The sequence below is a fragment of the Prunus persica genome, chromosome G1, assembly GCF_000346465.2.
Source record: "Prunus persica cultivar Lovell chromosome G1, Prunus_persica_NCBIv2, whole genome shotgun sequence".
NCBI classification, from domain to species: Eukaryota; Viridiplantae; Streptophyta; class Magnoliopsida; order Rosales; family Rosaceae; genus Prunus; species Prunus persica.
In genome coordinates, this window is record NC_034009.1 from 23463635 (window position 1) to 23475843 (window position 12209).

The following is a 12209-nucleotide window of genomic DNA, read 5'->3' on the forward strand; positions in this document are numbered from 1 at the left end:
GCACAGGACGTAGATCATAGCCCTCAGGTTCCCAATCAAGTTCCTGAGCAAGCTACCATTCGTGGCAATCCAAAGAAGCAAAAAATTACTAAGAAGTCTGGTTTAGCTGGAAACCATGGAAAATCTGAGGTATGGAATTTTTTAAAGAAAGTTTTGGAAGAGGAAACTGGAAAATACAAAGGAATTGCAATTTGTGTGTTTTGTGAAGCTAGAATTACTGCACCTTCTAGGATTGGCACTAATAAGCTATGGTCTCATACTAGGACTTGTAAAAAGTTTCCTCGTGATGAACAAGATAATGCACAGACACTAATTTCTGTAATGGGAGGTCAAACTTGCAACTGGAAGTTTGACTAGGAGCTATGTAGGAGTTTTCTTGCAAAAATGATTATCCTTTGTGAACTCCCATTTAGCTTTGTAGAAAAGGAAGGCTTTAGGATGTTTTGTGAAGTTATACAACCCAAATTTCATGTGGTTTCTAGAACCACAATCACAAAGGATTGTTTACAAATATATCATGAGGAAAAAAGCAAGTTAAAAGATTATTTTAAAGAGATTTCTGCACGAATATGCATCACAACAGATTTGTGGACTTCGGTTCAAAATCTTGGGTATATGGCCTTGACAGCTCACTTTGTGGACAAAAATTGGGTCCTTAGAAAGAAAATCATAAATTTTCGAGTTCTTCCACATCCACACAAAGGAGAGGTTATTGCAAAGGCTATAGAAAATTGTCTCTTAGAGTGGGGAATAGAAAAGGTTATGACAATCACCCTTGATAATGCGAAGAATAATGATACATGTGTGATGGATTTAAAGAAAAGATTAAACAAGAGAAATATGATGTTATTAGGTGGACAGTTCTTTCATGTAAGGTGTTTTGCACATGTCATCAATTTGGTTGTGAGGGATGGAATTGAAGAGGTGAAGACAACCATCAAGCGTCTTCGTCGAAGTGTTAAGTATGTGAGGAGTAGTTCATCACGTTTGCAAATGTTTAAAAAATGTGCTTTGGAGGAGAGTGTAACTTGTAAGAAGGTTGTGTGTTTAGATGTTAAAACAAGATGGAATTCAACATATTTGATGATAAATGCAGCAATGGAGTTTGAGAAAGTATTTGATAGGCTTTTGGAGCATGATCCATTCTATAGAAGTGAATGTGAACTGAAAAAAAATAAAGAAGATGGAAGTGAGCTGGGTTTGAACAAAAAAAAAGGTGGAAGTGGCTGTCATGAGGGGGGTCCCATAAATGAAGATGATTGGAGAAAATTGCGAAGTTTGCATACGTTTTTGGAAGATTTTTATCTTCTAACAAAGCGTATATCTAGTTCTCATTACATCACCTCTAACACTTACTTTGATGAGGTGACACAAACGAAGGATATGCTCTTGCAACAAATGGGCAGCAATGATGTTTTTCTTAGTTCCATGGCTAAGAAAATGAATGAAAAATTTGAAAAATATTGTAACATTGATGCTTTGAATCCAATTTTGATTGCTTCTATTGTGCTAGACCCTAGATATAAATTGGATTATGTGACGTTTTGGTATAGAAGTTACTTGGATAGTGATATTCTTCTAAGTGAGGATGAAAAAGATAAAAAAGTTTAGGATTGGGTTGAAAGATTCAAAAGTATGATGTCACGTCTTTATCTTCATTATAAGTCGGAAGCTACATCTTTAGATGATCAATCTGCAAATTCAGAGAGTGTTGTGGCTAATCAAGGTGGGAATCGATCCAAGAAGGAGATGTTTAGGAGTAAATTGAAAAGAAAGGAGCATGCAGATGCTAATAATGATCTGGACAAATACTTGAGTGATGGAATTGAGGATGAATCTCCAAACTTTGATGTATTGGTTTGGTGGAAAGGGAAGTGTGCAACCTACCATGCACTTGCGATAATGGCACGAGATGTTTTATCAATTCCAGTGACATCTGTTGCTTCAGAATCTGCTTTTAGTACAGCTGGAAGAGTTCTTGACCCATTTCGAAGTTCCTTAACACCAAATATCGTCGAGGCTTTGGTGTGTACCCAAGATTGGTTAAGATGTTCCAAACTAGAGTGTGAGAATGTTGAAGAACAACTTGAAGAGCTTGAGGAAATTGAAATTGGTATGTAACATCTGTCTTTAAATTATTTACAGCTCTTAAATTGCCTTTTTTTTATATAATTATAGTATAGATTTTATGCTTGTTGCAGTTGTAAGCCAAGAGTTGGAAAATCTATCACGTCAATGAATGGAACTGAATATGAAGGTATGGAGTTCTTTAGTTTAGTTTTGTATAAATATGTAGATTTTTTTTTTCTTGGATTCCTTTGGAATGATATTGGGGTATTGGTACTGTGCAATTCTTATCTAGTATAATGTGCTCTTGTTTGATTGTTCTGGAATAGTGTCGTGGCTCTAATAATGTGTGATTGTTCTTGCTGATAGAGCATTCTGTTTATCTAGGCTAACTAAATTTAGTTGAGCTTGATGATGGAACATTCACATTCTATACATTTAGTATAGTTTTCTTTCTTTTATCATGTTTGATGATGGAACATTGTATATATTTTGTTTTGCAGCTTCTTTTATTGACAAATTATTTTAAGGAAGTGGAGATGGTGTACTTTTTAATTTAGAGAGGTGAGTGTTGATTTTTGTTCAAATAAATACTATTACTGTAACATTACCCCTTTTTAACTAACATCATAGAACTTCCCATCACACATGAATGTATGATACTTCTAGTTAATAATTACACCAAGAGATCTATATGCTTTGATATTCTTGATTTTAGGTCATGACTCACAGCTAATTTCTTTGTTGCTGACTTCCATTCCTTCCATTCCATAGACATTTTTCATATCTTGTAGTAGATATAGCTTGTATCACTCATGTACAGTCAAAGGTTTAAGGATAGGCATTTTCTGAGTAGAACACTCTTATGTTCCTTCCACTTTTCTCTTCATGTACCCATGTTGTCTATCGAAGCATGCATAACAGTTCACAGCATCTGACTGTTCATAACTCTTTTGCATAACAGTTCAGATTATATATATCCTCAAAACGAGTGAGTAATTAGCTGTAACCACTACTACAAAAAGTGAAAAAGACGACCAGAAAACAACGACGGTCTCAGTGAAAACCGTCGTGGTTTTTAAAACGACGACGGTTCTAAAAACACCGTCGTTTAATACCACCTTAGACAACTAAAAAGGGAGATTCAAATGGCTGTTCAAAAACAACGACGTACTTAATTAAACAACCGACGTCTATTTGAAACAGATTTCCGCAGTGTAAAATCAAAGCGAACAAAGAACGGCAGAAGTTATGAATCGACCGACGTAGAAAGTAAAGACGACGATTTCAATAAAAGCCGCCGTTTTTACTTATAAAATAACACGACGAGGTTTTCGTATAAGACGCTGTCTAATTACAAACAAATCCACGGCTGTAAAATACAAAATATCGCCGTATTAAATTAATTTACAACGACGACAAATATAAATATATCGACGTCATTATTGTATAGTTCTACGACGTTCTCTTTAAATCGTACTATAAAATCTAACGTCGTATTTATGCATTTTATACGTCGTACCTTTAATTTAAACCGTCGTCTTAATAAGAATTTTTGTTAACAATTTTTTTCTTTGATTTTCTTATCCTACGTCGGTAGATATACTTAATGACAAGAATTGAAATAACCACGACGGTTTATATAAAAAACCGCCGACATAATCAGATTTTTCTGAGATCCCAAGGGTTACGAAATCTTACCAGATGGAACTCTGTTCCACATCATAATCTTAACAGATGACACAGATTTGAAATCAGAGAGACAATTTTTTGGAAGTTGATGATGTGTGTGCGTTTGTTTATCTACAAATATTATACCTAACGTCGTTGCAAATTTGCAATCAGAGAAACAATTTCCAACGACGGTTATATTATACCTAACGACGTTTAAAACAAAAATCAACGTCCCTAAACAAATATATTACGTCGTCTTAGTCTTACTTAAGACGACGAAAAACGACGACAGTAATACAAAAACAGTCGTTGTTTTTATATTCTTATTTTATTTAAATTCCAGAACATTAATTTCCTTCATTTTAAATTTCCTCCGGAAAAAAAACTCTATTTATAACGCACTGTAATTGAAAAATAAACTGAAAGTTCAAGGGAAAAAAAATTCTATTCATAATTTAAAAATTAAAATCCACGTCGGTTATATTAAATATAACGACGTTAAATGAAATGAGTCCACGTCGAACTAAAAATATTGCGTCGTGTTAGTTAAAAACGACGTAGTTAAATGTCACCGTCGTATTTTTTTTTTGAAATGGTTTTATATGTAAGCAACTTTTCGACTTACACATGCACTGTTTCCAAACCCGATTAAAAATCTCAATCTCCCAGAGAAACCTTTTCGTCTTTTTTCCTTGTCAGAGCATTGTCAGAGTTTCTCATCGTCTTCCTCTCGTCTTCTTCGTCGTCTCTGAATTTAAACATCGATCATCTTCCTCTTGCTTTCATTGCACGCAAAAGGTAAGCTTTCATTTTCACTATTTTGGTTACTGTTTTGCATGCTCATACGTTTTTTGTTTGAAAAATCTTTTTACCTTTTTTCTGGCCAAAATCATTTTACTTCTTTCCAAGTTTGATAAAATATACAGACAAAGAGGGAAAGTTTCCAACTTTGAAGACAACTACCTCAACTAAATAAGACGACGGTAGACCACGACGGTTCGTCAGTTGTTCTAGCGTCGTCTGAAAATTGACAAAGTTGTTTTTAATATAATAGTCTTTTTTTATATGCTTGTTTAATTGCAGGTTTGATTTCTCTGAACAATGGTTTTTGTTTTTCCCTTATTTGATAAAATATAAAGAAAAAGAAACTAGGATTGGTATCTAATATAGACGAAAAATATCTTATTGTTTTACGTCGTGTGAATGTTAATACCACGACGGTGTATTACTATTGACGTCGTATGAACATAAATACCACGACGTTATATAAATAATAGTTTTACCACGACGGTGTATTTCTATTGACGTCGTGTGAACATATTTACCACGACGTTATATAAATAATGGTTTTAAACATTTATTACGTCTGAGATTATTTCATTGCGTCGTCTAAAATCATATCATACGTCGTATTTTTTTAATACCGTCGTTTGTGTTCTTAATGTTTTCCTGAAATATTTTCACTTGCAGTTTTGTCTGTTAAAATGGTTTCTCAACAACAAACTAAGGATTCTGGCTCCAAGAAGCTTGGAGTGGTAGCTCCCCAAGACAAGTCTTCGAAGGAGATGAAGTCTTCGAAGAAGATGAAGTTTGCTTCATCATCTGCTGAGACAGAACCAACCAGCCAGACAACAATCTCTGATGATTCAAAGACTGGTCGAGGTATGAGCACAATGCCTCGTGTTGTGAAGAGAAAGCTTCAGAAACTGAGGCCAATTGTTGAGTACAATAAAAGGGGGAAAGGTGTTGGCCAAGCACATATTGAGATGCAGTCGTATATTGGTGTCTTGGCACGCTCCAGGATCCCACTTGTGGACAAGAAATGGTCCCAAATCCCAAAGGATATAAAGGAGCAGATTTGGGAAGCAGTTGACATGGCTTTTGTCGTAGGCCAAGGGGGCAAGACCTCTGTTTTATCTTCTGCTGCCAAAAAATGGAAGGATTTCAAGTCTACACTAACGAGGCATTATATCCTTCCATACACCAATGACAGGGAGAAATTAAGCCAACCCCCTGAAACATATAAATTCATAGAGAAAGCACAATGGGATGCCTTTGTAGCTTCAAGGCTATCCAAAGATTTTCAGTCTGTGCATTCTCAACATTCACAGATTAGGGAGAAACTCGAGTACAATCATCGATTGTCTCGAAAAGGATATGCTGGATTGGAGGATCAATTGGAGGAAACCATGCCTGGGGTAGAAATTGATCGATCTACCTTATGGAAGAGAGCTAGACAGGACAAACATGGTAACATCCCTGATCCAAAGGTGGCAGAGAAGGCAAAATTAATTGTAAGCCTACTCACTCTGTTTTAAATTTTTATTAAACTGTGAATTATTCTTATTACGTCGTATGTTATATTTTTCGTCGTGTGAATGATATTACCACGTCGAAAAGTTTTTAAAAACGTCGTTAACGGTCTAAATAGGAATCACTACTCTGTTTTCTGTTATTATAGCATACGACGTCGGTGGTTCATTCTCGCGTCGTGTGAATGATATTACCACGTCGAAACTTTTGTAAAAACGTCGTTAACGGTCTAAATAGGAATCACTACTCTGTTTTCTTTAATTATAGCATAAGACGTCGGTTGTTTATTCACTTCGTCGTTTTAAATAAATAACCACGTCGGTATAACTACCGTCGTGATAAGTTATAATAACGTCGTTTTATATGTTATTGCGTCGTGCGAAATTATATAATACGTCGTTTGTACATAAATAACCGTCGTGTGTTTTTTTGTTTATCTTTGTTTTAGGATGAATTGCAGAAACAAGTCTCGGAAGGCAAAGTCAGAGTAGATGGCAGCAATGATGTGCTGACCATGGCTTTGGGCCCCGAGCATCCAGGCAGGGTGAGGGGAGTTGGTGCTGGTGTTTCCCCAAGGCAATATTTCAATTTGCCCAAACCACAGAGGGTGAGCTTTGACGACCGTTTGAAGGAGAGTTTAAGAGTTCTCCTTCAAGAAGAGACTAAAAAGATGGAGGCTAAGGCAAGGGAAGAGGCCTTAAGGATGGAGGCTAGGACAAAACAATTGGTAGAGGCTGAGAGGGAGCATTTCCTGAGTCAGCTTTCCCAATTAATTCCCAATTTTGATCCAAGCATGCTTAAACCAAGAATTAGCCAAAGCCCCAAAAATCCAATGTCTGACAAAGCTAGCTGCTCTGGAGGTGATGTGAGATCCCTACATTTGGAGGATGATACTGCCAAAATGGGGAAACATCAGCCAGATGAAGAGAAGGAAGAAGAAAAGAGAGATGAAGAGAAGGAAGAAGAAAAAAGATATGAAGAGAAGGAAGAAGAAAAAAGAGATGAAGAGAAGGAAGAAGAAAAGGAGAAAGAAGATGAAGAAAAGCATGACGACAAGGTATGTTAACATAACTTTTTTATTTGTTTTTCAAAATTTCAGACGTCGATATTTTTATTTAATCCGTCGTTTGTTTACAACTTAGACGGCGGAATTTTTTTAAGACGTAATAAAATATTTAAACGACGGTTTTTTCACCGTCGTTTAAATGGTTTCAGACGACTCTTTATTCATAAAACCGTCGTCTTTATTAAATTACCACGACAATTTTTTCACCGTCGTTTAAATACTTTTAAAACGACGTTTTATTCCTTAAACCGTCGTCTTTATTGAATTACCACGTCATTTTTTTTATTTCTTTAAACAGGTTATTGAAGTTGGTGCTTATTCAAAAATGGAGGCGCCATCTTCTTTAAAAACCCTTTGTCGTTTTGTGGAAACGACACTCCTGCCTGAGGATAAGACAGTCCAATTTACAATTGATAAGGAGGTGTTTGGTGGTGAGCGCGATACCTTCCTCCTGCCTGAAGATATTACACAATTTGCAGGCATGGAAGAAATTGGAGCTACTGTATTGGCTGTATATATGAGGTTTGTACTTCTAAAATAATAACTCGTTGGTTTATATATTGCGTCGTCTTAACTAACTAACCACGTCGTCTTAACTAACAACCGTCGTGATAAATATATTATAACGTCCTCATCTATTTCAGTACGTCGTTTGAAATATTATAATACGTCGTTTTTTTATACATAACCGTCGTGTTTTGTGTGCTGACTTGTTTATATTATTTTATTTGTTTAGGTACTTACACGATGTTTTGAAAAAAGCCAATATGTGCAGTATGGTTGGCTTTATCGACCCTGCTACAGTTAGTGCCAACTCTGGCACAATAACTGCAAGATCACGACTGGTAGCAGCTCGACTTCAGAAGACAGACGGTGAACAGATTTTCATGATGCCTTACAATCCAGGGTTAGTCTCCTTAGGATTTTGTTTTTAAGATTTTCAATAAATGACAGCTTATAAACTAACCACGTCGGTGTTTTATTTTATTTAGTCGTTTGAAACTACTAACCACGTCGGTATTTATTTATCGTCGTGATAAATATATAATGTCGTCGTTAGCTACTTTACTTCGTCGTGTGAAATACTATAATACGTCGTTTTTGTAAATAACCGTCGTTTTTATATTAATTTTGTGCAGCCGTCATTGGATTTTGCTGATTGTAAGAGCAAAGAGAGAAACCGTCTATTTTCTGGATCCTCTGCCAGGAAATCGTGTGGTCGATGAAGAGGCCAAAAACATCGTGAACAGTGCTTTAAAAATATATAATACCCACATAGCCCGAGCAGGACGTAAAAATGTAATTTGGAAAACTCTCTCAGGCACACCAAAGCAACCCAGCAATGTCGAATGCGGGTATTATGTAATGCGCTTCATGAGGGACATCATCATGGATCCTTCCTTGGGGTTTGAGAATAAGGTAAGAAGAAATTACCTTCATACATTTCACGTCGTTTTTTGTATTATCAACGACGGTCGTGTAAAATTAACGTCGTTGAATGGATATACTACGTCGGTTATGAAAAATATCGTCGTCTGTGATTGAATTTCTTTTTATTTATAAACCCTAATAGTCATTGTTTATGCAGTATGCCAAGGGAAACCAGGAAGCTTCATACCCCCAAGAAGCCATTGATGAAGTCCGGAATGAATGGGCAGAGTTTGTTTTCCAAATTATTAAACAGGGCAATTATTGAACACTTGATATTTATGTATAATGTACCAATTTTCTCTATAATATGTAATGTAAAAATTTGTTGAGGTTTTCTTAAATTAAAAAAAAAACAAACATACAAATTGCTTAACCGACGTGTAATACTTTTCCAACGACCTAATAAAGTCAATAACCGTCGTATTTTGTTGTTGCGTGTTTTAAACAAATACGACGTAAAAAAATAGTTAGACGACGTTCTTTGAACAATTGAGTCGTTAATGGTTTACAATATCTTCAATTTCTTAAGGGTTCAGGGTATAATCGACGACGTTTATGTAACGACTGCGGTTAAGTCGTAAAATATATATTTTACGTCGTATAGTTAAATAGCCGCCATGGTTTCTCATTTTAACGACGTCATTTTAACGACTTAGTAGTCTATTACAATTTACAACGTCTACAATTTATTAACCACGACGTGGTTTGTTGTATGGTAAGAATATTTTATTATTTTTATATCAAAATATTCAAAATAAATATAAAATAAATCAGAAAATTGAAAAGTCAACTCCTATGAAGTCATTGATATATTTTCTTCCACATAAACCTTGAAAAAATTCATTTTGAATAATAAAAATTTAAAATGACCATCCAAAACAAAATTGTTTTGATGAGTTATAAAATCACTTCTAGTTTTATGGTTTAGGGTTTAGAGTCTAGGGTTTAGAGATTAGGGTTGTTATTTATTGGGGTTTATTTTTAAAGTATAATTTTTGGGTAGTCTAGGGTATATGTTAGGCTTTAAAACCATAAAACCTTTTATAAACTTAATTTTTTAAATTGTATAATTTAGTTTTATGGGTTTAGGGTATTAATTTTTAACGACGGTGTTTGGGTCGTGGAATACATATTTTATGTCGTACAGTAAAACATACGACATGGTTTACGCTTTAAACGACGTCATTTTAATATGTAAGTCGGTTTATATAATTTACAACGTTTTTAATTTCTTAACACCGACGTGGTTTCTCATTTTAACGACGTCATTTTAACGACTTAGTAGTCTATTACAATTTACAACGTCTACAATTTATTTAACACCGACGTGGTTTGTTGTATGGTAAGAATATTTTATTATTTTTATATCAAAATATTCAAAATAAATATAAAATAAATCAGAAAATTGAAAAGTCAACTCCTATGAAGTCATTGATATATTTTCTTCCACATAAACCTTGAAAAAATTCATTTTGAATAACAAAAATTTAAAATGACCATCCAAAACAAAATTGTTTTGATGAGTCATAAAATCACTTCTATTTTTATGGTTTATGGTTTAGAGTCTAGGGTTTAGAGATTAGTGTTGTTATTTATTGGGGTTTATTTTTAAAGTATAATTTTTGGGTAGTCTATGTTATATGTTAGGCTTTAAAACCATAAAACCTTTTATAAACTTAATTTTTTAAATTGTATAATTTAATTTTATGGGTTTAGTGTATTAATTTTTAACGACGGTGGTTGGGTCGTGGAATACATATTTTACGTCGTACAGTAAAACATACGACATGGTTTACGCTTTAAACGACGTTATTTTAATATGTAAGTCGGTTTATATAATTTACAACGTCTTTAATTTCTTAACACCGACGTGGTTTTTCAGTCGTCGTTATATAAAAAATTCAAAATAAATTTAAAATTAATCCGAAAAATGAACGGCCTTACGTTCTTAATCCGAAAAATGAAGTTTCCGTCGTGGAATATTAAATTTACGTCGGTACTTGTAGAACTTTCGCCTTGGTTTTTCTTTCGACGTTTTATAACGCGCGCGCTCTAAAAATTTTCGCGCGACCTAAATTTTTTTAGATTTGGCTCTTAGTCTTATACTTCGATCCCTGAAACCTAAAATTTCAGATTTCACGCGACATAACATTTCGCTCTCTCACTTCTGCTCTAATTAAAAGTTGCACTCTCCAGGCTCGTCGAATCTGTGAGCTCGTCCAACCTGTAAGTACAAACCCTATCTTCCCCTTGTAAATTCATTGAATGATATTAGGTTCTTTTGTTAAAGGGTTTTAGGTATATGCTTTGCGATCTGTTAATAATGTGCTTATAGGTATGGGTTCATGAATTTTCTGTTTAATGGGTTCATGACAAGATCAAATAAAGGTGTACTTTTGCTGGAAATCAACACAAAAAGACACAGATCACCAACTTCCAAATGATTTCCAGCAAAAGGACACCTTTATTTGATCTTGTCATTTTCCGCTCTGGAGAAGGTGCAAAGTGCACCAATGCTTATAGGTATGGGTTCATGGATTTTCTGTTTAATGGGTTCATGGATTACATTATCTGTTATGTTGAATTGGGAATGGATTTAATTTTGTCGTATCTTTTAATCACCCTATGTTATGTTGAATTGGGAATGGATTTATTGTTTTCATGCTTGGTTTCATGTATATGTTGGTTTCTTGCTTGGTTTCATATATATGTTGTGTTCTTAATGGGTTTTGTGTTCTTGTAAATAAACTGAGACACGACGAATTTTAAGGCGTACGACGACGATTACACGACGGTGTTTTTAAACTACCGTCGTTGTATTACTTATACACGACGGTTTTTTCATAAACCGTCGTTTGTATTACTTATAATAGACGACGTCTGTTGAAAATCCGTCGTCTATATATGCCAAATACGTCTGTTTTTGATTAAAACCCGTCGTCTCTATTGTTTATTACTTGCGATTAGATCATTGTATAATCTGCTATAGTGATGGTCATTGCCTGTATTTTCACTTTATTATAGATAATAGGTTATAGTGTCGGAGATGGATAAGTCATGGATGCACTCGGATAGAAGATCGAAGGCATATGAGTTTGGGGTGGAAGCATTTTTGAACTTTGCTGTAGAAAATCTTCTAACTACAATACATATCCGTTGTCCATGTGTTAAATGTGTTAATTTGAAGTTGTTTGGGGTTGGAATTATAAGGGATCACTTATACTTTAATGGAATTGACCAAAGCTATAAGAATTGGACATTTCACGGAGAACCTTGGGAAGCAACTACTAATGCTAGCAGAAATGTTGAAGAAGATGATGGCCATAGTAGGTACAGTTTTGTGTCTGAAGAAATTGATATGGATGATAATGATTTTGGTGATTTTGGTTCGGATCCGTATGAGTTTGCCAATGTGATTGGGGATGGAGATCAACCAGTGTACCCTGGTTGTAGAAAGTACACGAAGTTATCGGCATTAGTGAAGTTGTATAATTTGAAGGCAAAACATGGGATGAGTGATGTCTGTTTTACAGAATTATTGATACTTCAAGGCGATTTGCTTCGAGAAGGAAATACAATACCAACCTCCATGTATGAGGCTAAAAAGACTTTGTGTGCATTGGGGCTGAGTTATGAGAAAATGCACGCATGCCCCAAT

The 12209-nt window shown here is 34.9% G+C and overlaps 1 protein-coding gene across 1 annotated transcript; it reads left to right on the forward strand.

Annotated features, from left to right (window-relative positions):
• On the forward strand, positions 616-1611 carry LOC109946836 (zinc finger BED domain-containing protein RICESLEEPER 2-like). The gene has a single exon (XM_020555806.1). The coding sequence runs from the start codon at positions 616-618 to the stop codon at positions 1609-1611; it is 996 nt and encodes a 331-aa protein (XP_020411395.1).